General features: G+C 40.3%; 1 protein-coding gene across 1 annotated transcript; it reads right to left on the bottom strand.

Annotated features, from left to right (window-relative positions):
- Positions 1-22: 22 nt before the first annotated feature.
- LOC113145184 (uncharacterized) lies at positions 23-27,760 on the bottom strand. The gene is given in 25 exon segments (XM_026331622.1): positions 23-257; positions 754-875; positions 1,123-1,192; positions 1,560-1,645; positions 1,861-2,009; positions 2,350-2,440; positions 4,319-4,464; positions 4,639-4,723; positions 8,110-8,293; positions 8,460-8,572; positions 8,736-8,815; positions 9,178-9,222; positions 13,566-14,090; positions 16,518-16,659; positions 19,436-19,543; positions 19,779-19,907; positions 20,358-20,458; positions 20,766-20,828; positions 21,034-21,295; positions 21,595-21,693; positions 22,043-22,210; positions 22,683-24,163; positions 26,569-26,722; positions 27,202-27,347; positions 27,632-27,760. Coding segments are annotated over 25 exon segments (4,899 nt in total). The 5' UTR covers positions 27,747-27,760.

Raw genomic sequence — 27,760 nt, 5'->3', positions numbered from 1 at the left:
GACAAAACATAACCAACCTCCCCTACCACAGTTGCTGCTAGTCTTGAGAAGCAGGGGAAGATGATAAGGTGGAGGAGTTGGAGTTGGATGTGCTGGATGTGGTGAAAACAGCCAGTTCCTCACAGGCAAAATATTCCTTCAGAGGAGCAAATAGGTGACGGATGACCGGCACGCTCCATGCCTTACCCAGCACCTTCTGCCTCTGCTGCCGGTTCATGTTCCTCACATCCGTGTAATGTTTGGGGAAACCAAAGATTCTGGTAAAAAATAAAATTAATTAGAAGTTGTAAAATAAGATAAACTTTATTAATTCAGGTTTATTGTATTTTTTTAAATATATGGGTTAGCTACAATTCAAATAGCATATATTGGTAAGGTCTTCTTGCTTCTATAAATGACTGCCTTACCCCATTAGAACTTTCCATTCCATCCAATTTTAAAATCCTGTCTCTGACTATTACTGCTGTACACTTGTTATCTGATAATCCTTCAGACTCTGCCCCTCCAGCTGGACTTGGATCACAGCTCTCAGTTCCACTGGTACCTTAAATAACACTGCACTGTCAGTTTCTGACCATCCTACACGGCCAGGTTTCAGAGGGGTTAGCAGAGCAGAGGCAGTAGCTGGCCCAGAATTGGCATTAAAATACTCTGCATTTTGATATCTTTCTGAATAAGAATAAACTGTTTTTAGCATGGTGGCACTTAAGTATGTCATGTTTTATTGTAAACACACAGTATCATGATGCTTACTTTTCTAGCTCAGTAATCCAGAGATTGTCCTCTTTGTTGTTATGAAGGACAGGCAAAAGAGTAACATCTTTGCCCTGCTTCAGGGAGTTTGGATTGGTGGTGATTGTCCTCACCTTAGTGACCTGAAACAAACACAATATGCAGAAGCAATTATCTTTACTAGAGTAACATCCATCCATCTTCTATACCCGCTTATTCCTTAACCAGGGTCACAGGGATCTGCTGGAGCCTATCCCAGCTCTCTTTTGGGTGGAAGGCACTAGAGTAACATATTACTTGTAATTGTTTAGAACAAGACACAAAACAAATGGAAAAATAGTAGACAAAAGCTAAAAGAATAAAACTGAACCAGCAGGTTCAGTCACTGACCCTGGCTTCTCTACCAATCTCTAAACAGTCCTGGAGGCTCAGCTTGTCGCTCTGAGAGGCTATGATGGGCCTGATGGGACACAAACATTGATTTTATAGCATTTTTTAAAAATATAACCTTTGAAAGGCTTCATAAAGCGTTATACAAAATAAAGAAACAAAGTAAAACAGATAACATTACATAAAATCAAAGAGAAGCACAGAAGTACAAAAACAGTTATAAAACCAAGAAGGTATTTCACATAACTAATTTGTAACAAAATGACATGACTTAAAAATCATAACTGCTTGAAAACAAAACAGCACAGATATTTATAATCTACAATTATTTATTTGCTACTGCTGGTGCTATAGGATACGTATACATACTTTTTACATGAACTCTGAAACCATTTTATGTCATTTAACACTGATATATGATGAAGTGAATGTCTTACCTGCTCATCCCTGGGATGTTTCCCCAGAAGTAACGAGCTCTGTGGGCTGGGCTGACTCTGACTGCATCCACCAGCACCGGGTTGCACTGTCGAAGAATCATCGCAACAGTAAGCTATGCCCATCATTTTCTCACAGATTAGAAGATGCTAGTTAGAAATCATCAGCAGCACAATGACAAAGGAAAGAACAAAGGTTTGAGGTTACAGAGAACAGAGATTAGAGAAGAGAGGTAATAAAAGAGAGAAGAACAGGTGGAGCATTACAGTCAAAAGTATCCACTGGGAACTGAATCGGGCCAACCTCAAGGAAGCGGCATATGTTGACTTTGTCATGTGTGTTCATGAAGACCACGTTCTCAAACAGCCAAAAGAACGGCCTGGGATCTCCCTCCTTGGGCTTGAGTAGCTGAAGTATGCGATAGTACTCAAAGAACAGCCTGCCAGTGCCCTCTGTCAGAGAGAATAGTGAATTAGTGTTCTTGGTAGTTGTTAGGGGTAAGGAAATTGTTAGTTTTGGTCAGTGAAAGTATTATTTTCCATGATCTTATTTATTTACAATTAGACAAGTCTAAAATGAGTAATTATTGCATATTAATTATTTTATTTCACTAATCTCAATATCTACAAAAAGCAAACAGCCCAAACTGCATTTTCTCCAAATGAGTCCAAAAACCTAAATGTTTTCAGGTTTACAGATGGAATCAATGACATTTTACCTTGATGATTATTAAAGCAATTAATCAATTTTGACTTTCAACACTGCTTATGTGCAAACAATACTGCTACGCACCATAAAGGCCTTTCCTGAAGGGGTTGACAATAGAGAGGTCGTTACAGGGGCTGCCACCAATCAGCAAATCAAATGGACCCCACCGCTTGAGCTATATCATCAAAGAGTGATTAGTCAATATTATGTCATATTATCATTAAAAAATGAAACTTCAAATACAGTGCTGTGAAAAGGTATTTTACCATTCCTGATTTTTTTTGTTTATTTTTGCATATTTGGGACACATAAATGATTCAGATCATCAGACAATTTTTAATATTACACAAAGATACCCCAAGTAAATACAAAATGCAGTTTTTAAGTGATGATTTTACTTTTTTTTGGAAAGCTGAGTTAAATTTCACTTGCCACACCCAGGCCTGATTACTACCCGTCCAGTTGAATTAAGAAATAAACAGAACCTGCCTGACTCTAGTTTTCTATATAGTGCTATGAAAAAGTATTTGCCCTTTTCTTGATTTTTTTTTTTTTTTTGCATACTTGTCACATTTAAATGATTCATAAGAACAAGCCAATTTTAATATTATACAAAGATAAAAGATCTCAAAAAGCAACACATCATGCTGCAATCTAAAGAAATTCAAAGAACAGATAAGAAAAGTTATTGATGTTTACCAGTCTGGAAATGGTTACAAAGCCATTTCTAAGGCTCTGGGACTCCACCAAACCATTGTAAGAGCCATTATCCACAAGTGGAGAAAACTTGGAATAGAGAAGTGGCCGGTTTTGCAAAATTACTCCAAGAGCATGACAAAGAGCCATCCAGGAGCTCATAAAAGAACCCAGAACAACGTTTAAAGAACTGCAGGCCTCAGTTGTCTCATTTAAGGGCAGTGTTCATGAGTCAACAATAAGAAAGAGACTGGGGAAAAAACAGCATCAATGGCAGAGTTACAAGGCAAAAGTCACTGCTAACAAAAAAAAAAACAAACAAAAAAACAAAACAAAAAGATCTCATATTTGCTCCAAGAACTTTCAGCAAATATGCAGTGTTCTGATGAAACAAGTTGAAGTTTTTGGAAGGTATGCTCCTATTAAGACTAGCCAGCCAGACTAACTGTTTTTCTATTCTATACAAAGAACTAGTCTGGAATCTCTTCGGTTGAGATCGATTTCCAGGGGGCGGGACAAATGACGCAGAGTAAATCAAACGCAAGCAAAGCAACAGTGAGACCAGCGAATGGCGTGCAGTAGTGTAAAGACACTACCGCAAGTCATTTTTGTTGTAATAACGAGAATACACAGCATTATCACCAGTTCTGTGCATATTTTTGAAAGGAGTAAACAGCAAAAGCCAGTTGTAGAAAGATTTGTGGATTTGGGACTGACATTGAGAAATGTTATGAACAAGTCAGTGCGTATGTGCAAGGCTTGTTTAAATCTAAATACTATTCATAGCATCACAACAGCAAAAAAAGAGTTGACTGGGTCTAATGTCATTGTCAGCCAAAAGCCAAAAAACAGAGAAACTTGACAGGAGGGACAAAAAATATTAACGCAATTGAACCTGCAATAATTGATATCTGCCTTTAGGAGGCAGCAAAAACAAGTTGTAAATGCATCACTTCCATAATTCACATTCAACAGGGAAAGAGAAACAAGAATTTATTTGGAGTTGTGCAGGACTTACTTTTTTCTTAACTCTGTTTTTGATCTTTACCAACACCAAAGGGAAGTAATTAGCTCATTTGTAGTTTAAGGTGCTGCTACAGTCAGTATCTCTAGGTTCACAGTGTTCACAGCCTTTAACAGGCAGTCTGCACTGCGCTGCTGGGCTCATAGTGTGCAGAGTGGCTTATTAGAGTTTTTTCTCTGAAAACAGCTCCTTCCTGCTGCAGCCAAACCAGTGCCATAAGAGCGGGGAGACTGAACCACAACACTAAAGTTGTGGACTGGACAACTAAAAGGAGTTACAGATTCAAGTGAAATGTGTGTGTGTGTGTGTGTGTGTGTGTGTCTGTGAACATACATGGTCCTGGGTGATGAGCCGAGCATCACCAACATGGATAATCTTCCCATCATGGTTGACATCTGCCACAGCAATTGAATCCTCGCAAACCTCTGATGCAACATATTTCTCTACTTTGAAGCCAAGATCCTTCAGCACCAGGTAGCCTAAAAGATGGAAGATGAAAAAGTAATCATAAGAAACCACAGGGAAAGATTTATTTCAGTAATACAATGTGCAACAACAATAAGATATTGCTGTTATGAAGTTATCTTCTCTGTAATTTTAACCATGATGAAGTTTTCAGAAGGATCTTGCTATAGAAAAAAAGAAAAAGTCACCTGTTGCTATGCCATCGAACAGTGAGAGAACTCGAAGTGGTCTGCGAAGGCTGGCAGGGATGGATGGATAAACACGGTGTGGCTCCTACAAAGTTAAAACACAATCTAGTAACTGAGACAACTAATGGAAATATGTTTTTCTTTTAAAAAAAAAAGGAGACTCCATACAATTTAAACCTGGAATGAGCCTTTTTTGAGTCCCTTGCAGTCAGCGGAAACATGTGGATATAATTTTGATATCTTTTAAGTTGGCAGATTTGTTAGCACAGTTATTGGATGTGGATTATCTCCACATCCAACAGTAACTGAACATTATTATTATTATTAATTTTCTGCCTTGCCCACTTAACAAATATAAGTGCTAATACCACTCTGTTAGTAGTATTAGCAGTTTAGCTTTGCTTATTGGTCTCTACTAAAGACCTTACTCATTAGCTGCTAAATGTCCCACTGTACTCAACAGCTAGTCTCTAACTGGCTCTGTTTGCTGTCTACTCCTGAGCGAATAGTGCAGAGTGGACAAGAGCGTTTTCTCTGAAAACAGCTCCCTCATGTAGCTGAAGATGATGTGAGACACACCTTAAACTTGTATTGTTTTCATACTGTGACTTTATAATATTAAAAAAAATTGTGATTGTGATTACAGCTACTTCAGCTTTGTGTCTTCGAGATTAAGACTGTAAATGTAAGTGCAACTTCCTTATTTGTTTCACAGGTTACATCAACTTCTGTGGAGGGGCCACATTATGAAAGTCCTGGAAAGGATGGTTCTCTCCCTACTAAGACTTGAGATTAAACACGCAATAAATCAACTGGAGTTTGCTTACAGAGAACACACTGGTGTGGATAATGTCGTCCTCTGCTGTGTTTTTTATTTTATCTGGAAGAACCTGTAAATTATACCATGCAACCAATCATCCTCAGAGACAAGCTCAAAATAGGCCACACTAGAAAACTGCATCTCTGGTAGAGTTCTGAGCAGCACAGTGGATAGTTCACCCACTAATAGGGAGTGTGAGCTGAGATTAGACCGTCGTGAGACAGCAGACTTCACATACAATTTTTGAATTTTATTACAGCCACATTAGAAATGTTCTGATGATACTGCAATTGTTCCATGTATCAGGAATAGACAATAAGAGCAGTATGGAGGCCTGATAAATGCCTTCAGTTACTGGAGTCACAAAAATTGCAAAGACACTCCATATAAAAAGGCAGCTTAGGTCCTTAGACATCTGCAGGAAGATGCTGCACATGATTTACCAAACTATGGTAAAAAGTGTATTGTTTTATGCTGCAGTCTGCTGGGGAGGCAACATAAAGCAGAAGGATGCAGTTGGACAAATTAGGTGCAAAATGCTAATTCAGTGACTGGAATGAGGTTGGACTCCCTGGAGGCTTTGGTGGAGAGATGCACACACAAAAAGGTAGAGACAATCCTGGAATACACTGACCATCCCATTCACAGCATCCTGATGGAGCAGAGAAGCAGGTGCAGTGAATGACTCACCTCACTGTGCTGCAGGACTGAACAATACAGAGGACTCTTCATCCCCACTGCCATCAGGCTATATAACACCTTAGTCAGATGACAACTGACTATTCTACTTACCCGCAAGACTACCTGAATAAATTTGATCTTATCTGTATGTTACTTATTTGAGTAATAGATTTTCTGTGTACTGTAAGTCTACATGCATAATAATACTATACCAAACACCTCCTTAAGCACTGTAACATAAACCCCACCTGTTTGGAACCACTGACTCTTGATAGGCCAAGCAACCTGTGCCATGGCGATAGATACATGTTACACTTCAACTGAAAGTAGGGCTGCACCTTATATAATTTCAGCATTGTCACTGTGTCCTACGCATGCGCAACAGTTAAATTGCAGGACAGCATATTATGGCCTGAAACAAACTACACATGGAGACATACGTGACAAGGGCAGGCCCAGCATGCCTTGCTTTAACATAGTCAACCTGTGCTCCTACAGATTGGTGCAGGTGATCAAGCATCATCATAAGATATGACAGACAGCTGATACATGTGTGTGTGATATTTAGAAAACTAGATTTTGGTTTTGTTTTTAAATGCTGCCTTGTACGAGTTTTCCTAATGTACAGTATATAGTGTACTAATTATTCAAAGTTCCTTATCTATGCTATGAATCTCTTATTTCTGTTTGCTGCTAAGACACATTAATGTTCCTGTATGCAACCAATAAAGTTTATTTTATCTTTAATACATAATTACAATATCAGGGTATCTGCAGGTGTCTAAGAGCTAGATTTAAGACTTTTTAAGACCTTTTTAATACCACGCTGAATGAAATTTAAGACCAATTTTGTAGAAATAAAATAAAACATCCCACAATACAACCAATTACCATAACACACTGTTTATTGATATAAGCTGTTTACACACCTTTGATTTATTGAGTAAAACAAAAATAAAATGCCAGGTGTTTTCAGACAGGTTTCCGCAGCCGCTTTGTCTTATTCACACCGCATGTGGGTTTTACATTTTTTTGCACGGCCTGCACCGGACCTCGAACACGTTGCCACTAACTGGACTTAACCACGGCGCAAAATTAGGGTTTTGTAACCAATTTACATTTACCCATGGCAAAAGACTAATGCTGAAACTTTCCCGCAGTTCATGCAGCTGCCGGAAGCATGTGTTAAATAAACTCCCCTCAAACGCGTATTTTAGTTGGTTCCGCCTATTTCGTTCTGCGTAGCAAATACGCGAAAGGCTTTCAAATTGATTTCAAGATGAAAATAAAATCCTCTTTATGGGGTCGGTTAGATTTCATTTTAAGACCTTTGAAACGCGAATTTAATGCTAATTAAGGCCTTAGTTTTATAATATGGAATTTAAGACTTTTTAAGGATCCGCCGACACCCTGAATATATGCAACCCCAATGTGTATTTAATATATTTGATTTGCACCTTCTTTCTGGAATTTACTTTAAAAAAATGTAGAATTTATTTAACACATTTAAAACGACATGATTTCTAATTTCAGTAACAACAAAAAAGATCTTAAGCAGAGAGAACAGAGATCAAGTGTTGCTTGATAAAGCAGATTAGATTAATCACCTGAGAAAAGTTTACCATATTTACCGGACTATAAATCACACTTTTTTTTTTAGTTCTCTGGCTTGTCATGCTACTTACATAGTGAAGGGACTTGTATGTGCTAAGTTACTGTCGTTTTGTCAAATACTCACTAGCATTAGTGACTTTTAGCCGGAGTTCCTCTGCTTCTGTATTAGATAAGCCATTGTTTCAAATGGCAGATTCTGTGGCTGTAATAAAGTCCACATAACTCAATTGAAGATAATACTGTATCGGTGAAATAGTAAAAACATTTGTGTTCATGCTAAACTACAACTCCAAGTGAAAATGCCACCTAAAAGAAAGAGCTATACTGCAGAGTCTTTGCGATTATAAATCACTCACAAACTCCATGGCACTGTGGTTGGCGAATAACTCCTGTACACGAATGCTCCAATCCTCCCTGGGAATCAGAGCACCATGGGGTTGATGTTGCTGACACAGGTAGCAGATCCATGGGTCAAGCAGCTTCAGTGAATCAAACGTCCCTGGACCAACAAGGATATTCAGACAGTCCTCACAGTAAGATCTGCAGATGGAGCGGGAGGAAAAATAAAAGATTGAATCAGGGAGAACACTATGTTTGTATATATTATAGTTACATTATACATTATAATATAGTTTGTATATATATTAACTATATTTGTTGTTTTGTTAAAGATAGCTACATAAAAATGTAGAGAAAGAGACAGAACCTGCAACAGCCATCATTGCCACACAGTATGACCTCTAGTCCGTAGCAGCAGATGGTACAATAAGACTGATATCCATCTTCATCATAACGATACAAAGTCTCTGTAAAGTTGTTCTACGTGGACACAGACAATAAAGGCAGTGGTTAGGGACAATTGAACAAACAGGGCACAGGAAATAAAGCATAACTTAAATATTTCACTTAAGGATTCTAGTGATGTACACGTATAATGCACCCTGTACAAGTTGTGTGCTGGTTGTCACATCCAGTTACTTACTTTACACTTCAAGCAGAGACTGCCTTTAAATAGAGGGTGGAAAATCTCAATATTTTCAGTTCCACAACACAAACAGAAGCCTGAGAACACAACACAACGACAGATACAATTGGGAGGAAACAAAAGAGAAGCAAATGAGTGACCAAGTAAGAAATTATCTACTGCATATTGAAGCAACAATGCAATTATAGTCAGATTGAGCTATATGCTTATTATATGCTGCCATAATGAAGGTGAAGGGCTCAAACTTAATAATCATATATTTTCATAATAAGAGATTCGCTGGAGTAAAAGTAACTCTTAATCCTGCATACATGTAAACTAATCTGACTGCTGATAATGAAAAAACATGATTATTATGCCATTTGACATAACAAAACCAAATATGTATAGATAAACAAGATAAATTTTAAAATAAAATACAATATGCCTTAACACAGACCTTCAATGTCCAGTTTTATGTCCATGATCTTACGAATAGTCTCCTCTGCAAGAAAACAAACCAAGAATATATGTACTTGCTGTATAACCAAAATATCTTCAATAACTATAAAACAGGCTCCAGGGAGCCTTCAAACTTCACTTTACGTTTCACCTATTTATATCATATGAGTTTTCAAACTGAATATTTGCACCTCAATTAAAACATCTTGCACAATTTATGTGCAAATGAATTATTACTACAGTAGCAGCTTTGAAAGTATCCTATATAGTCTGATCTGCAATTTATCATTTGAGTTTTATTTAAAGTTTTAATTTGAACAAACTGGCTGTATATGCTGTTTTAAATGTACAGCCACTGATTTCGGAAAGAAATAGTGTATTAAAGGTTCCTATGTTGTTTACTAAAAACGGAATATAAAAAAAGTGTTATCCTAAAAACTAAGGACTTTAAACACAAACTTGGTACTGGACTTATGACAATTCAGATCAATACACTGATCACTCAACACAACCAGCATAAGCATCCATTTTGCACATTTGTATTGTAGTTTGACAGTGTTAAAATGTATACTTCTGTGGAGATTCTCAGTTGTCCAGGTGAAGTTATGTAGAGGTTGAGTCATGGCAACTGGACTTCTAGTATTTAGGTCAAAACATTTCACCACTCATCCAAGTAGCTTCATCAGTGTAAGGGAAAGCTGGTATGGAACCTCCAATTTATCTTTCACGTTGGTGTCACTCCACCCCTAGTCCCGTAGGCTCATTAGGTGAGCTATATAAATCAGGTGAGAGTCGTTAGACCCACACTCCCGAGTTGGTTTCGCTTTACACCTGGCCTGAATAGGTCCGTTAGGTAAACAAAAGAAGTGAGCTCAGGTGAGAGTCGTTAGGATCTAATGGTAGGCTCATGTGAACCCTCAGGTTCAGAAAGTGTCATCACTGGAAGATATTGGATGTGTTCCTTAAATTTCTGGTAACAGATGAAAGGGCAGTCTGGTAGATTGAAGATAAGTTATCTTATCATAAGATAGGTTATCTTAACATATCTCCTATAACAGGGGTATTCAACTAAAATTTAAAAAGGTCCAGTTAGAGAAAATTTCTTGAAGCAAAGGTCCGGAAGATCATAATGTCTAACTAGTTAGTGTGATATGTATTTAAGTAGCCTAGTAGTTTTATCAACATCTGCATGTGACCAATACCTGACTGTCAAATCAAATGAATTCATAATCTTTATGTTGTGTCTCATAATGGCGTTTCACATTGGCACTTTTAATAAGTGCCACGGTTTCTGAACATATGAGACACACTGGCTTAGTGTTCCCATTGGGAAGTATGAACAGAAATGAGTCTGTCCAAATGCTCTATTTTCGCAGTCCACTTTTCTTTTTTTGGTGGGCGCCATTTGTTTCTTATTTTTCTCTCTCTTTCTCCGTCTCACCCGCCTGTTTCTCTCCCTTTGTTTTCTACATGTATCGCCTTTTTTCTTTTTCTTTGTACCATCTTTTCATGTGTAACTTGCCTCTAGCGCTGTTTACACTGTAGAGTCGTAATGTTTACCGCCTGGAATGCACAGACTTGATTGGCTGAGTGGTATCACGTGGGATGGCTCAACTCGCATGCAATTGGTCTGTGCGTTTCCACTACCGTAAAGTCTACAAAAGCCGGTGGAAATAAAAATGCCCGGTTAGGTTTTAAATCATAACCTTCTGTTTTGGCTGTAGGTACAGGTCCGTATGGGCAGCTTTTGGGTCCGCACCCGGACCGCGGTCCGCCTGTTAGTGACCTATGTCCTATGAGTTAGCAGGTGGTCTACCGTTAGGTTAGCTAGCTACATTAAACGCACTTAAATTAAAATGCCTAAAACTAAATGTTCTAAAGTGTGGCCATATTTCACAAGAAAGGATTCTGACACCGCGACGTGCAGCAAAAGTTTTACAACAGTTGTGTGTAAACGGGGAAACACGAAATTTGAAGCTGTTAAATTATTGTAGTTGGGTTAGGTGGCTTAGGTTTTATTGTTGTTGTGTTTTGTATTTACTTATATATTCGTGTATACTTTAAACTTTTAATATATTGTTCAATTTAAATAACTTTTTTGTCCAATAAAAAGGTATTCTTGAGTCACCCACCATCATTTTGTGGCTTTTTTAAAGTATCAGTTCAGGTACCGTTTTGGCACCAGTATTGAAAAAAACCCAAACGATCCCCAACCCTAGTCCTAGCCAAGGGACTTAACTTTGCGGTCATGCCCAAACATGTTCCTGTTGTGGACTTTATTACAGCTCACAGAATCTGCCATTCGTAACAATGGCTTATCTAATACAGAAGTAGAGGAACTCTGGCTAAAAGTCAGTGCAGCCACCACCACCCAACCTCACCACACAGGAGAGCAGGGCCCTGTCATCCCTGTCCAAGGATGAGACTATTACCATCCTGCCTGCAGACAAAGGGAGATGCACAGTGGTCCTAAACACAACAGACTATCATGGAAAAGTAACCTCTGGAAGACCAACAGACCTATGAAAAGTTAAGAAGGCACCTACAAGAAAAAGGTGAATGACTGTTTAAAAAAACCTGGAAAAGGACAATGTCATTGACAGGCCCACCTACTACAGACTGTATCCAAGGGAGATCACACCCTGTCTGCATGGGCTCCTTAAGATACACAAAAAAGGAGCCCCCCTCAGTTCCATCATCAGCAGCATAAACTCAGTGATCTCATTCAGATAACATTGCCAAACACCTTGCCACCATCTTAGCACCACTGGTAGGTCACACAGACCACCACATCTGGAATTCAGAGGAATTTGCTTCCAGTTGTCAGATATCTGAACCTGGAAAGAAATTAAACTATGGTATCTTTGATGTTACATCCCTCTTCACCATCATCACCACCACCGATGATTTAACATCTGTTAGGAGAAGACTAAAAGAGGACAGCACTCTCTATACCAGGAGCAGCCTCAACCCAGATCAAATTTGCCTGCTATTGGACCTTCATCTGAACACCACATACTTCTCATACAGAGGTGAATTTTACAGAAACATGGATGCGCCATGGGCTCCCCCTGTGTCACCCATCGTTGCTGATCTGTAAATGGAAGGGATGGCACCGACCCATTGGTTCAGATATGTGAATGACACCTGGGTGAAAATCAAGACACAGGAAGTTCAAGCCTTCACAGATCACATCAATGCGGTAGACGCAAACATCAATTTCACCAGAGGACACCAAAGAGAACAGAGTAGCTTTTTTGGACTGAGAGGTCACCCAGTGCCACACAAACTAGGAGCCATCAGGATTTTACGCCACGGAGCAAATAACATCCCTACCTCCATGAAGGCCAAGAAGAAGGAGGTCATACACTTGAAGACAGCCCTCAAAACCTGTGGCTATCCTAAGTGGGCTTTCAAGAAGGCAACATCCACATCAGGCAGAAAAACAACATACACGGCTGAGTCCCAAGATCCACAGAGGAAAAACCTGGCCATTCCTTATGTAGCAGGTGTTTCAGAGAAGCTGAAATGGATTTTTTGGAAACATCAGATAGCAGTTCACTTCAGACCCACCAACAAACTGGGACAGAGACTGGTGCACCCTAAAGACTGGACATCAAAACAAAAGAGAAGCAATGCGGTATATGCTGTCCAATGTAAAGAAGAATGCTCAGAATTCTACATTGGAGAAACTAAACAACCACTTAACAGGAAGATAGCCCAGCACAGGAGGAGCAGCTCGCCAGGACCACAGTTAGCAGTGCACCTCCATTTAAAAGAGACAGGACACTAATTTGAAGACAGTGATTTACATATTTTGGACAGAGAAGATAGGTGGTTTGAGAGGGGGGTCAGAGAAGCTATGTATGTTCAAATAGAAAAACCCTCCCTTAACAGGGGTGGAGGGATCAGACATAACTTGCTTTCAATCTACCAGGCTGCCCTTTCATCTTTTCCCAGAAAATTAAGAAACACATCCAATATCTTCCAGGGGAGGACACACTGTTGGTGAATCTGAGGGGCCACATGAGCCTACCATTAGATACTAATGACCCTCACCTGAGCTCACTTCTTTTGTTTACCTAACGGACCTATTCAGGCCAGGTGTGAAGCGAAACCAACTCATCAGTGTGGGTCTAACGCCTCTAACCTGATTTATATAGCTCACCTAATGAGCCTACGGGACTAGGGGTGGAGTGACACCAACGTGAAAGATAAATTGGAGGTTCCATACCAGCTTTCTCTTAGACTGATGAAGCTACTTGGATGAGTGGTGAAATGTTTCGACCTAAATACTAGAAGTCCAGTTGCCATGACTCAACCTCTAGATTAGCATGTGTATGTTTGAATGATAACACTGATGAATGATTCAGTTCTGCTTCATACCTCTGAGTTTTTGGTCTGGCTGGGTGTAGATGCTGGCCGCCTGGTTGCCATTGTTGTAAGTTTTGGTGATGGTCCTCCTCTTGAATGGCACAAAGTCTGGTGACATGTCATCATCAAACCCATCTAGCAGGCTATATTTCTTCTTTTGAACCTTCCCACCTTTCCACCCTGCCTTGCCCTTTCGTCTCCTCCAACCACTTTTCACCTTCTCCCATGCTGCTTCCCAGTCATTTTTCTCTTCTTCCCATTCTCTGTTTCCTTGCTTTTGTGGCTCTGTTGCCCATCCTGCTCTAGATCCCTTCTCCTTCCCAACCCCTTTGGTCCCCTTTCCTGCTAAATCAAATCCTTCTTTCCATGCAGTTCTTTCACCCCTGCCTTCGAAAGCAATTTTTTCTTCACATGATAGTTTGTCCAGGGAGACAGTCATGTCTGTCATCTCAGTGCTGATGCTGCTCTGAGGAGGAGAGGTGGGTTTTGGGAAGAGTTTCTTCATCACCTTTGGGCGATTGCTTGCTTTAGTAACACCTAGACAGAAGACATCATATACATGGCCACCAGACACATCAGATACAAACACACTACTGCTCAGAAGTTTCAGAATACCTCAATTTTACTAAATTTCATTGAAATTTATGCATTTTAATGTCTCAGTATAGGCCTACTCTGACATTAAAGCATACAACAAATTAACAATTGGACAAAAAAGGAAAATAATGGAATTGCAAAGTTGTATCTACATTTTTGACTCAAAGTATCCACTTTTTGCAGATCCAGTAGTGCTCATAAAATATAACTGAACATGAAGAACCACTGTCTGCTTTTTTAAAATCATCACTTCAATAACTAAAGATACTATGTCACCACTTTCTTTAATAAGAAAAGTTTTCCCACTAAGTGGATTCCAACAGTACTAGTCCTATTTCTCTATCACTAAAATTCACTGAAAGACCAGCCAAGGAATTGCAGAAATAAGTGTCAAAATATAGCCGCAAGCGGCGATGATCAGCCCTCGCCTCGAGCGGACCGCCTCCCCCAGCGAACGGCCTCCCCGAACGAAACGCCTACCCAAGCGCCCCCGCCCTCCAAATCGACCGTCCCCCAAAAACCGGCGGACCCCCCAAAACCCCTCCCCCGAGGAGACCGCACCTCCCCAAGTAGACCACGTCATTCAGCGGACCCCCACAGAGGTCTGTGCCAAATTCGGTACAGTTCCGGCAAAGTACATGCAAGTACATAGGGGGCGCCATCCGCACCCCCCCACACCCCCCCCAAATAGACCACGTCATTCAGTGGACCGCCACGGAGGTCTGTGCCAAATTTGATACAGTTCTGACAAAGTAAGTGCAAGTACATAGGGGGCGCTATCCGCCCCCCCCACACCCCCCCAAGTAGACCACGTCCTTCACTGGACCCCCACGGAGGTCTGTGCCAAATCTGGTACCGTTCTGACAAAAGCTGGACATTTTGCAAAATTCCCATAGGAAACGAATGGCGAGATCCGGTCATCGCCAAGGCAACCACATGCAAATTAGGGCATGGGTCCGATCGGCTTTTATGATCAGGACGCCCTAAAGGATGTGTGTGCCAAATCTGGTACAATTTTGACAAAGTAAATGCTTTGGTTTGAATGGCAATTTTCAAATCGTTATACAGGGGGTGCTATATGGCCTATTTGGATTTAGTTTAATCAGATGGGTCCAGGGCGGCAGGGACTACAATTTATCAATTGGTCCGATTCCAATCCGACAATGCGTGTGAGAGTTATTACAAGTTGAAGAAACGGCGGCGAGCCAAAAGCCTAGGCCAAATTGCCGCGCCCGCCAAAGGAAAACCGTAATACTTATTCAAAGAATTTGGATAACTTTTGCAGCCCCATGGGTCTAGGTGACGCTGGCCAAAAATGAGCTCGATCGGTCAAAAGCCCAAGGAGGAGTTCGAAAGAATACGAGGTGAGCAAAATCAACGAACTCAATGACCTCGAGATAAACCCCCAGCTGGTGGACTTCCTGTCGGTCACACGACCGGGACACAATAAGCTTTTTTGCCTGGCCTGACATGAAGAAGATGTGTGCCAGGTTTTGCGACTGTACGATGAAAAAAGTGTCACATGACCTCCCATAGGCCCAATGTATCTCGACCTCTGTCGGGGGCGCCGCAGAGCCATTCTTTTGAGGTCGTTTATGAAACCCATAAAATATCAAATTTTCACGCGATTGTGAGGGGGGTGCAAATTTTGGTGAGTTTTCACACACGTTCAGGGGGTCAAATAAGGCTGTAAACGCTTCTTCATCCCTTGCCCATTGAGCGATTATAATAGTCCCTGCGCTGGGACCTCGGTCCCTGCTCGGGCCTAATTATGAAGTGATGATTATAAATTTTGTTTTACCTTTGCCAATCATAAGTCGTTTTTTATAAACAAAGATTTTTATGTCATTTTCTATTCCAACACTGCTTTTATATAGACAGAGTAATCAACTATAGTTATAAGACCAGTTGTTTCAAAGCTCAATTTACTTCCACTGAGAAGAGCCAAACAGAAGCTGTTATCCCATTACTTCTTCCCTGAAAAGGGATTTTTGTCTAACTGAACTGTACTTATTGTTCAGTGTTTAATCATCAACAGTTTGTTATCACTTTTGGCAGTTTACTACTTTCATTTGTACCATTTCAGCTTATTCACTGGACTTGAACTGCTCAAGTTTTGATAAAAACTGGATAATGACATGTTTATACTGTAAATAATTCTTCCACTAGTTGCCAAAACATCAGTACCTGGTAACTACAGACGAACTGTCAATCTTCCATAGTACAACATAGTATTAGAGATACTAGGAGTTGTTCTGAATATCTCCATCTATTACAGAAGCCCTTCCATCCATTTTCTTCTTTATTAATACTGTAACCTGAAAGTAATTTCTAAATGTATTTAGGCTCTTGATCAGATCTACATACCATTTATTGAAGTTGTTGGTTTAAATCCATCTGGCCCTGTGGGTTGAAATCCTCCAAAGGCCCAGTCTAACATTTGCTTGAGCAGCTCATCTTTGTCCTCAAGGCATGCAGAAAACTGTTTCTTACACCGAAGTGCTGCCTCCTGATAGCCAAAAACATAAATTATGTAAGCCAAAGTATGAAAACACATCTAAAAACATGTATCACTTTTGTTTTCTAGGTTTTAAATCCGTTTTAAGTATGAGTCTAGAAAGTGAGACAAGTTCCTAGTGTTTTGGTAGTTACTGCAATGACTCATTTCTTTTAAGTTCTGTGATTTCAGGGTGTGATTTCCACGAGGCTGCATGGAGGGGGGGGGGGGCAAAAGGTACTGCTGGAATGCAGGGAAGCACTTAAATTAATAAAGAGGTTTAAAGATGAAAGTTGTGTCCATGTGGTGTGTGACATCAGGGAGAACCAGGATTGTAGCAGGGAGTGCTAAACTGGTGTTGTTGGCAGGATTCAACCCGAAAGCAATGTCACAACCACAACAACCATTAGCTGCTTTGGAGCAACTCCTCGCGCAGCCACAAACAGTCTGAACGCACTCTCCGGCAGGTGGTACTGTTGCAAAATCAAGCAGAGAAACAGACAGAGAGACTAAGGTTTGGTGGCTCGACTGAAGGACCATGCCTCCTCTACCCTTCGGACCTCTCCCTACACTATCAGTGAGTTTACACCGAATGACACCAGAAGACAACCCATCCAGCTTCCTCGACATTTTTGAGGCAACAGCCACAGCCAGCCAGTGGCCGACAGCGGAGTTGGGGTTGCATCTACTACTGCTTCTGACGGAATCAGGAAGCAGCCCTCGTGGTTCCAGCTGTGGAACCACAATCCGCCATGAAATCCTGGACAGAATGGGATTTGTGCTGGAGGATTAACGCCGGCGTTTCAGAGAGGATGTTATGGGACCACAGGACCGGCCCTTCTTGTATGCCCAATGCCTGAGAAATGTGGTGACCCAGACAATGGACTGATTTTATTGGCCGGGCATCCAGGCGCCAATGGTGCACGGCCTGTCTGGTATGTCAGCTAACCAACCCCACAGCCAATCCGAAAGCGCCTCTGCGGCTGCTTCCACTAATAGAGCTGCCATTTGAGCGGAATGGATTTAATCAGACCATTCCACCGGAGCGCACAAGGGTACTGTTTTGTGTTGGTTCTGGTGGACTACGCAACACACAGGCAGTGCCACTGCGCAGCATTTCAGTGAAGTGTTGAGCAGGCACTGTTTGAGGTCATCTCCGGAGTCTGGATCCTTAAGGAGATCTGATTGACCAGGGCACCTTGTTCATGTCCCGCACACTTAGGGAACTTTCCGAATTATTGGGCATCAAATCCATCCGAAACAGCATGTACCATCCGCAGACGGATGCGCTGGTGCAGGGGTCTCAAACTCGTGGCCCGCGGGCCATTTGCAGCCCGCAGGACGATAGTTTGTTGCCCCCGCCTTAATATGAAAGTTTAATGTTAGTGCGGCCCGCAAGTTTGATATGTATGGCACTTTAAGGGGGTCGCACACCGAACGAGAAACGCAGCGTCGCGTTGCGTCGCGCCACGTCGCGCCACGTCTTTGAAATTATTAGTGTACGCACACCGGCGGTGCCGTTTGGCGTCTGTCTGTGGCGCCCAGCTACGACTCAGGACACTGTTCAAATTCCTGCCGCGCCACAGAGCGCCTTCTGCATGGTTTTATATTAAATAACATCATATTTCTCTCAAATCGTCGTTAATACATTATACAAAGACACCACTGCTGCAAAATACTACTTGCATTGGTTTTCAAAAATGTAAACACATAATTAAATGTATAATAAACATAGTCCTTTTAATCTTATTATCTAAAATTCAGGATTATTTTCTTTATTTTCATCAGATCATTATTTTGCATATACACTGTGCATTATGCATTGTGCATATTCTTCATTACCATAAAATGTTAAATATAAAAAATAGATATAAACTGAAACCGAAACTAAAATAGAATAGTACATCTGTTTAATAAAAATACAAAAAAAACTTTACAAGCTAAGCTTTTACAATGCAGTTGCCTAGACAACAGATACAACAAAACAATAACAGACTTAACAGATCATATTTATTACTGATTGATTATTTATTTTATATTTATTTTATTTTATTTATTTTCTTATTAATTCTTAATGTGTTTATTTTTTTTATCTTATTTTGTGTTAAAAAAATAAAAATAAAGAGATTTAAGAAGATTGGAATTTTTTTAACAAAGCTTTTCTTGTGGAAAACCTGATGCGGCCCAGCCTCACCCAGACTCTGCCTCTAGCGGCCCCCAGGTAAATTGAGTTTGAGACCCCTGTGCTGGTGGAATGGATGAACAAAACCTTGAAATCAATGATTCGGAAGTTTATTCACGGGGATGAACGCAATTGGGATAAATGGCTGGACCCTTTGCTGTTTGCAGTGCAGGAGGTACCCCAGGCCTCCACAGGATTTTCTCCCTTTGAGCTGCTGTTTAGCAGAAAAATTCAGGCATGTTGGACCTTATAAAGGAAAGCTGGGAGGATGGTCAAAGCGCTAGTAAAAATGAAGTGCAGTACGTCTGCGAGCAAAACTTCATTCACTCGGGCATTTAGCTGTGAATCATTGGAGTTAATGATCTGCCTCCTGATGTATATAGGAGGAGGCGTGATGGGGAGAAGAGGACAACAACAAGCCACAACGAAGTCAACACAGCGAGACGCAGAGAAGGGACTGCTGGAAAGCAGGGAAGCACTTAAATTAATAGTTTTAAAGGTGAAAGTTGTGTCCATGTGGTGTGTGTGACATCAGGGAGAACCAGGATTGTAGCAGGGAGTGTTACATCCTGTTTATATTAGATCTATAAAGAGAGAAACACAGACCTGTAGTGACAAGAAGATGGCTTCTCGGTAGGTGGCAAGGACAGCAAAGGAGTTGGAGCAGAAGTGCTGGCCAAAGGCGGCGAATGATTTCAGAGCCTGTAAACTGACCTAGACTCACACAAGAGAAATCAATGTTAAAAAAAGATGTATGTCAGTAGTAGAGGTATCAGAAAGATGTTGGGTTTATAAAAAATAAAGAATAGTTAAGTGTCTTATGGTAGTCCAGCCTTCATAGAACATATATAGAAAAACTGGGTAGATGTAGCGTTTATGTACTTAATTGTGTGTTGTACTAAAACTTAAAATTCCCTGTGCTCCACCCACAGCATCACACTGGACTCACCTGAGAAAACATTTTTTGTCCATACCACCCCACCAGCCTCTTCTCTGAAAGATTTGCCTCACTCCTATAGTCTGCTATGAGAGCTGGCCAGGGAGAGAAGCCTTCCACCTTACCCCAGACAATCTCCCCCTTGACATCCAGGACAACACACGCACGCACGCACGCACGCACACACGCACACGCACACACACACACACACACACCCACACCCACATGACATTAAATACAGTAATACTGACAGTGTCTAACATTGCTTATACCGTAAATGATTAAAAAATGTAGTACAAATTATTTGGACAAAACACTGCTTTCTGTTAACCTCTGATCTGACTCATTCAACAGGTCTGGAATTGTTCTTGCACCCTAAACAGCAATTTTGAGAACATTTGTGAATACAACAAATTCTCTTATATCACTTTCATATGCCATAGAAGAATGAAACTGTGAGAGTAGTTCTTGCTTGAGGTCTTCAGTTCTAGGCCAGTTCATGTTCACACTGACTAGCAAACCAACATGAGTAAAAACTAAACAGTAAAAAAAACACTATGCAGATTGCATGAAGATAATAGTAGATTTTACCAGCAATCCTTCTGAGTTGGGTGGCATGCTTATTGAAACCACAGTGTCATTATCATCATCAATCTCCACAGCAAAATCAGACTCTACCTGTGGCCTCTGACCTGGAAAACAGAGACAATGTACAACTAAATATAGTGCTTTTAAATTCATAATATTCTTTCATGCATATGTTAAGACCATACTCATATACATCAATCACTGTCATGATTTTGCTAATGCTAATCATACATCATACAGTACTTAGGTCAATCTAATTTTTATGCAAGTACTGTGCAAGACTACATCACCACCATACTGGATTAAATGCATACCGGTATATTAAATACAAACAAAACTGTAGGCCCAGTCAACAACAACAACAACAAGAGTAAATAAATTTAGCAAATATATTAAATATTCTACACTTACTCTCTGCCTTAATTAGTCTGCTGGTGCGAGATGCTTTGAACTCTTCTGTGACATCAATCACATCTGTTAAAGCAGAACAGTGAAAGCCACACCGTTTATTTTTTAACAACATGTGGAAACACTGTTAGCATCATGATATTTACTTTACTAGATAGGGGCAATACGCAAATTGATGAAAATAAAGCTGAAGCTGGTACGCAAACAAACAACTAACTTAGTGACATAAACGCCTGGCCATACCCACACAGCGCAGGCCTGGCAGTCTTACCAGAGGAATTGTCAGTGTAGTCTGAGCCCTCTATAATGCTGCAGTGCTCAGAAGAAACATGTAAGCTGGGTTTGACCACAAAACAGTCACTATCCTCTGATGAGTTGTCTGCATTAGCTTCTTCTTTATTCTTGCTGCCATAACCTCTTAGGGTAGACAGTTTCCTTCTCTGAGCATGGGATCTTCCTGTCCACTTGCCCAGGTGAGATGAGACTTTGGACGCTTTCTTGCTATCAGGAAGTGTGTTGGTGCAGCTGAACACCTGGCAGGAGGAACAATCAATCTGCTGTTTATGTAGCTTTACAGATCAAACTACTTCCAAATGACTGGTATCATGTAACTTCTACTTGTTACAGTTTCAAGCTTCTGTGTAAGCCATGTAACACTCTTCATAGTCTAATTTTTATGTTTCCAGCAGTGTGTGTGAGATTTGGCTCTACATTTGTCAGCTAAGTAATTTACCTGCTCTGGTCTACTTGGGTGATTATGCCCAATCCTTATCTGATGTGGTTCATAAACCAACCAGTTAGGTTCTGGAATAGTTTAATTTTAATCACTCACCTTAGCAAACACCTGCATCCTGCATAAAGAGCTTGGCAGGGCCAGGAGGGTCAAAAGAAGTCTACACAGAGTAGAGGATGGTCTCATGCCACACAATATCTGCACAGCCAATAAAGGAAAGTCTTGTAATGACATCTGAAATTCATTCATGTTTCTACAGTACCAACTGAACTAGTATTAATGCATATTGAGTAAATTACTCTTATGCCCAAGTAATTTAGTAATATACCACAATTATAGTCAAAAAAGGAGAGATTAAAACAAATTTTAAACATTTAGGAAAAATGTTTAAAAGGCACATTTGTAGGACTGTAAACAGAGAAATTTATGTTAATGTGTTAATCAGTTTGTCTCATTAGGGTTTTCCAGGCAATTCAAGTATTTATCTCACTGCCCAGACCATTAAAAACCTCTCCAACCATTAAGCTATGGTGAGTTGTTGTCTTACTTTTGCCCAGCAATGACCTGCTCCTGTTCCGCTCATCTGTTCCTTCTTCATTGTCTTAACAAAACTGAGATAGTCGTGTACCAGCTGCTGTGTTTCTGGAGACCCGGCATTTAGCAGTCCCAGCTGTGCACACAAATCTGACAGTGCATGCCTTGATAGAGTATTATCCTGAAGGGGAAAACACAGATATTAAAAGTAGCTACATACAGATTGGTAGGAAAAGTCTCAGTAAAACCACCTAAAAATGTTAATATTTTGTAGTGTAAAACAAAATACGCATTTTAAAGTTAGGCAAGAGAACATACACATATCCCCAACAGGCAGCAAGAGATAAGCACACTCATAAACCCAACACACCAGATGATAGTTTTACAAAGAAATGTTGATCTTTTTACACATTCTCAGTGAATTTGATGAAAAAGTGTGCCCATATTGTAATTAATTCATTAATGTGGTGTATTTTATATGTTTACATAAATATGTATGAATTTCTCAAAATGTCAAACTGTTCCTTAAATATGTGCCTGTCTTATACTGATATTTACAGAGAGACCAGATTGGAAAAAGATGTAATGTTGGCAGAGCTGATTTCAGTTTCACTAAGTATACTTAGTATATATATAAAAAAAAATCTTCTTACATTGATATTTTCTGGATGTTTCAGCACTATTCCAATATTTTTCAGTGCCACATCTCCAAACTGCTGAGGAATACTTTGCACTAAACTCTGCAATGATGCTATGTAAAAAGCCACTGCGCCATTCAGGAAGTTGCTCCTCTCCTGTTCCCCAAGATCCATGGTAGTGGAGGCCCACAGAAAGTCTCTGGCACGTGAACCTATGTTCACCTCTGCTGCGGGCAGCAAATCCTTCTCATTGTGGAGGAGATGCAGGTCATGCCTCCTGAGAAAGCGTTCTGCGACAGAGGGCCGGAGGATGCTGGCTGCATAGGAATGAATTAACATGGAGGTCAGCTGGAACTCCAAAACTACCTCTGCTGTGCCATAGTGCTGCAGTTCTTGAAGAGCTCGGAGAGGCTCCAAAGCATGGGAGAGGAAAAGGAAGTATAGCTTGATTTTATAATCCACTAGCTGGGCTCTGATTCGGACAACATCTTCTGATTGCCTCAGTGAATTAAAATACTCCAATAAATCCCTCCAGCTGCTGACTATCTTCTGCACAGTGTTGATAATAAATAAACACTGCGCTGAGATGGGATGGGATGGGTTATAAGACTCTGAACCAGCAAATAGCTCCTTCAGACTATCATTAACAGAAAGGCAGGTGGAATAGTGATGGTGGATGTCTCTAATTAGGTCCACCACGCAAATAAAGGAAGCTAAGACTCCAGACTGGCAGGCTCTTCCTGCCATTCCAGGGAGACCACAGAGCGATAGTAACCTTGGGTTTAAAGCCTGAAGCTGTGATACAAACACCTGGCTGTCCACTGGGTGTCGAGCGTTACAGTAAAACACAGCAAGATTAGAAAGAGAAAGACCTAATTTCTTCACAGTCTGAATCAGAAGATGTGCATCAGAATCTCCTGCATGTGTGATTGTGACAGTGTCAGTGTTTGCTGAGATTTCAGGATCAACAATGTCAATACTCATCTGCAGAGTCTGCAGCAGCCTTACCACACTGACCCCTGAGATCTTGTCTAGGTAGCTAACCAGGACAACACTTGTGCGCTGTCCTTCACCAAGCTCTACCCCCATGTACAGGTAGAGGCAGTACGGTGTGTGAGAGCAAGCCTGGATGATGTCTTTTGGGTGGGTTGGACCCAAAATGTCAGAAACCAAAGGGCCACGAGTATGAGTGTTGGTACTAGTACTAAAGGTTGAGTTCATGTCCACATTGTCACCAAAATATTTTTTTATGAAGTGCACCAAGGTCTCCCTGCTGCAGAAGCCGTTTTGACTTCCTTTGTCTACTGCTGCTTGTTCTCTCCTCTTTAACTCTAGTGCCTGTGCACACTCTTCTTTCTCTGTGGTCTGCTCCATTATCACATCCATCACGTCATCATCATCGGATATCAGTACTATGACATCTGCACTCTTGTTCAAAATGTCCAGTGTTTGTTCTTTCTCCAGTTTCTGATGAGGAGTTAGGGAGGAAGGGCCATCTGTAATGAAAAAGCAAACTGAGCATACTTATTGCAAATATGCACCTAAAGACAAGAATATGTCAACAATTTGTAACTGGCTCAGCCACAGTGTTTCATGCTTTATGAAAACTGCACTATGCACTTTTTATATCTATGTGTGTATATCTGCCAATCTTGCACTGCCAGGGCAACTATAGATGGCTTTGCACATGCTTCATTGTTTTATCACACTGCAAAAAGTGATGTGCCCCAGGTGCACATAAAAAAAAATCATATCAAAAACACATTTACAAAAACTCTAAAAATGTGGCTCAGGAGATATTGGAGACTGACTAAGGACCAGGACTACATCAAACATCCCTTCCATTCTTAGGTGGAGTCAACCTTGACCATAGACTGGATTGGAAATGTAACACATAGGATATCTACAGGAAGGGACAGAATAAACTCATCTTTCTGAGGAAGTTTAGGTCCTTCAATGTGTGTAGCAAGATTTTTTTTTTTACCAGTGTGTTTTGGCCACTGTAACATTCTTAGCTGCTCATTACTCAACCAGCAGCATCAGAGCCAGTGACACTAGCAAACTGAACAAACTGCTGGGGAACTCTCTGGAGCCTGTAGAGTTAGTTGGAAAGAGGAGGACGCCCTATTGAACATCATGAAGAAGACCTCACATTCCATCCATACTACTGGTCAAATAGCTAATCTCTTTCAGTCAGAGATATGGCGTTACATCAATGTCAAAATTAGGGGGCGCAAAAGCACAGGGTGAACAACATAGACCTGTAATTTTAACAGTTTGCGAGCACTAATATCCCACTTGCAAATGCAAATGAGAAGCTTGCACACACAGAAAGAAGAGCTGCGCTTATGTTTATCAAAATATCACACTCAAACTGTGTTTTTTTCTCCTCAAATGTGTTTTTTACTCTCCATTTGATAGTTTTCCTCGCTCAGCAAGTGGATTTTCCTCAACTGCTCTCTGTGCTTGATTGACATTTTTGTGCACGACAAAACATGAAGTGTGGTTTTGACAGTTTGGGGGTAGGCGCATGAACATTTCTGTCAGTAAATGCTGATGGTTGCTTTTGTGATTGACTGTACATTGAATGATTGATTGCCAACTTCTCTAGAAGTCCAAGATGGCAGACAAGGATGAACGAGTGTAGGTTTATTATGCTCTGTGCTTCATCTCTATTATGGTAACATTAATTACTTAGTCAAACAGTATGTCTTCTAGAAAGTGAACAGAGGGCATTACTACATTGGGTGGGAGATGAGAGCGCATCTCTAATAAGTTCGACCACAAACATTATCCCATCGCGATTCAATCTGTAGTTTAACTCACGATCGTTCAGTGTTTGGAGAATATGTCTTCTTTCAGCCATTTTGTCCTCTGCTAAAGAAACTCTTAAGCCTCTTAAAAGTCCTCCTCTCCACTCTTAACAATTTTTACCTTAAGAGCTGTTTTTAGGGCTATGGTGTTTTGTGAATCATTTTTATCTTTACTAAGATTTAGTCCTAAATTTATGGGAAAATTCTAAGAAAACTTCATAATTCTAAGAATTTTCTTAGAATTTCGTCACTAGGAGCAACTTTTAGCTTAGAAACCTTTGTGAATATGGGCCCTGGTGGCTCTGTTATGCTGTGAGGTGCCCTTTGTTAACATGGTTTGAGTCCCCTTTCTCCTTAGAAGGACGGCCCACTGAAAATCACATTTATTTTATGATGAAACAATTTTGTCTTGATGGGGTGGGGATAATCCAGGATGACAATGCCTCCATCCACAGAGAACGGGGGATCACTGAATGGTGTGATGGCTATGAAAATGATGTGAACCACATGATGGGGTCTTTACAGTCAACAAATGTCAACCCAACTAAACACCTATGGGACATTTTTGACCAATGTCCTGGTGGTGGTGGACAGCAACCACCATGAAAACACCAAATGAGGGAAAATCTTTTGGAACAATGGTGTTCATCCCTCTAGTACCTTTCCAGAGATTTGTAGAATCAATGCCAAATGGAACTGAAGCTGCTCTGGCATCCCAACACCTTACTAAGACACTTCATTTCCTTTCAATTGTCACCCATTGTATATGCTGTGTATTTAATATACATGTCATTTTGTTATTTGTGACTCATCAAGCACTGTAATGTCAGCTTTTTTTAAGATATCCTTCTGACATTATGTGGTTCGTTTTTTATTTATTTATATATAATTTAGTTGCATTGTTTTGCTAACCCATTATTATTACTTTTGCTCCTGTAACAAACCACTATCCTTCTTGGGATGAATAAAGTAATCCATTTGTCTGTAAGTGCAAGATATACTTCAGTGTTAGATATTTCAATCAACTGTTATGTATGACCAATATGTAACAACAGTGTGATTGATCTACCAATATACACTGTTCCTACCTGATTCAGCAGGAAACATACTCTGTCCCCATCTGGCTTCCATGGCGTGGTACTCTTTGCCGTTATTGTGCTTATCAAAAAACTGCTTAAACCATTGCAGGAATTTCAGGGCCGCCACACAGTTCCTTTTTATCAGTTCATCAGTGGGTATGTACTGGAAAGAGGAGACAAAGGTGAAACTTCCCAGTGTGTTTCTGCTTGTGTAAAATGAAAAATAAAGCTATTAAATGATTACATAAATCAGAAAACATTTTTGCCAAAAATGCAAAAATCCAAGAAAATAAGTTCTATAACACTGGATTCTAAAAGCTGAAACGAATGTTAATGAATGATCTGATAAGAATATACTGGTCGATGTTTTTAAATAAATATAGGGAATAAGAAAACACTTCTATATGGATCACTTAAAAGTTTTGTTTTACACTGTGAACAATATACTTGTCAGTGCTCTCAGGCTCAGGGTGACACACTGTGTGAAGACACTTTTTATAAACTAGCAAAATCATTTTCAGCATTTCTATACTGCAATTTCTTTTTAGAAATCAACACTCTCACTGATACACTATCTACAATGAGCTATTTGGCTCTTAATAACAGGTTACTGACCAAATTTTAGATGTTTTCAAAACTCACCTGGACCACTCCAACTTTATGGAATGCAGCCTGCAGTAAACTGTAGTTGTGGATAAAGTCTACAATGTTATTGCTTTGGAACTGGACCCTGGAAAGGTCCAGGGACCCAGGAAACAACCAGTCCATCAGCTGGCAATATGCTGCCCCTGAATATGTACACAAAAACACACACCCACACAAAAGTAATTAATGAAAAGGATTGGTCACAAGAGACCCGCTTTGAAAATATTTAATTCCAAACAATAAGGTCAGATTAGTGGAAGTAGTTGTTATGTCTGAAATCATTATGCTCATAAAAGAAATGATAATGTTATTTTCCTACCAAGGTATTGCCTTCAGCCTCAGATCAATTACTCAAAATCCCATAATATTAAAATCTTTACATTGAATAATACTGGTAACAAACACACAAACACATATGCTCACCTACCTGTGCATACCTGCTCCACTTTGGTGAAATCTGTCTGCAAAGTTTCATTGAGCCAAGCCAGCAGCTCATATGGGTTACATGAATGTACTGCATTCACACTTACATTCAGTGCCATCTCTTTAAGAGATG

Source organism: Mastacembelus armatus, chromosome 7 (genome assembly GCF_900324485.2).
Source record: "Mastacembelus armatus chromosome 7, fMasArm1.2, whole genome shotgun sequence".
Classification (NCBI taxonomy): Eukaryota; Metazoa; Chordata; class Actinopteri; order Synbranchiformes; family Mastacembelidae; genus Mastacembelus; species Mastacembelus armatus.
The sequence above is the reverse complement of the archived record's forward strand: the minus strand, read 5'-3'. Positions and strand labels throughout refer to the sequence as shown.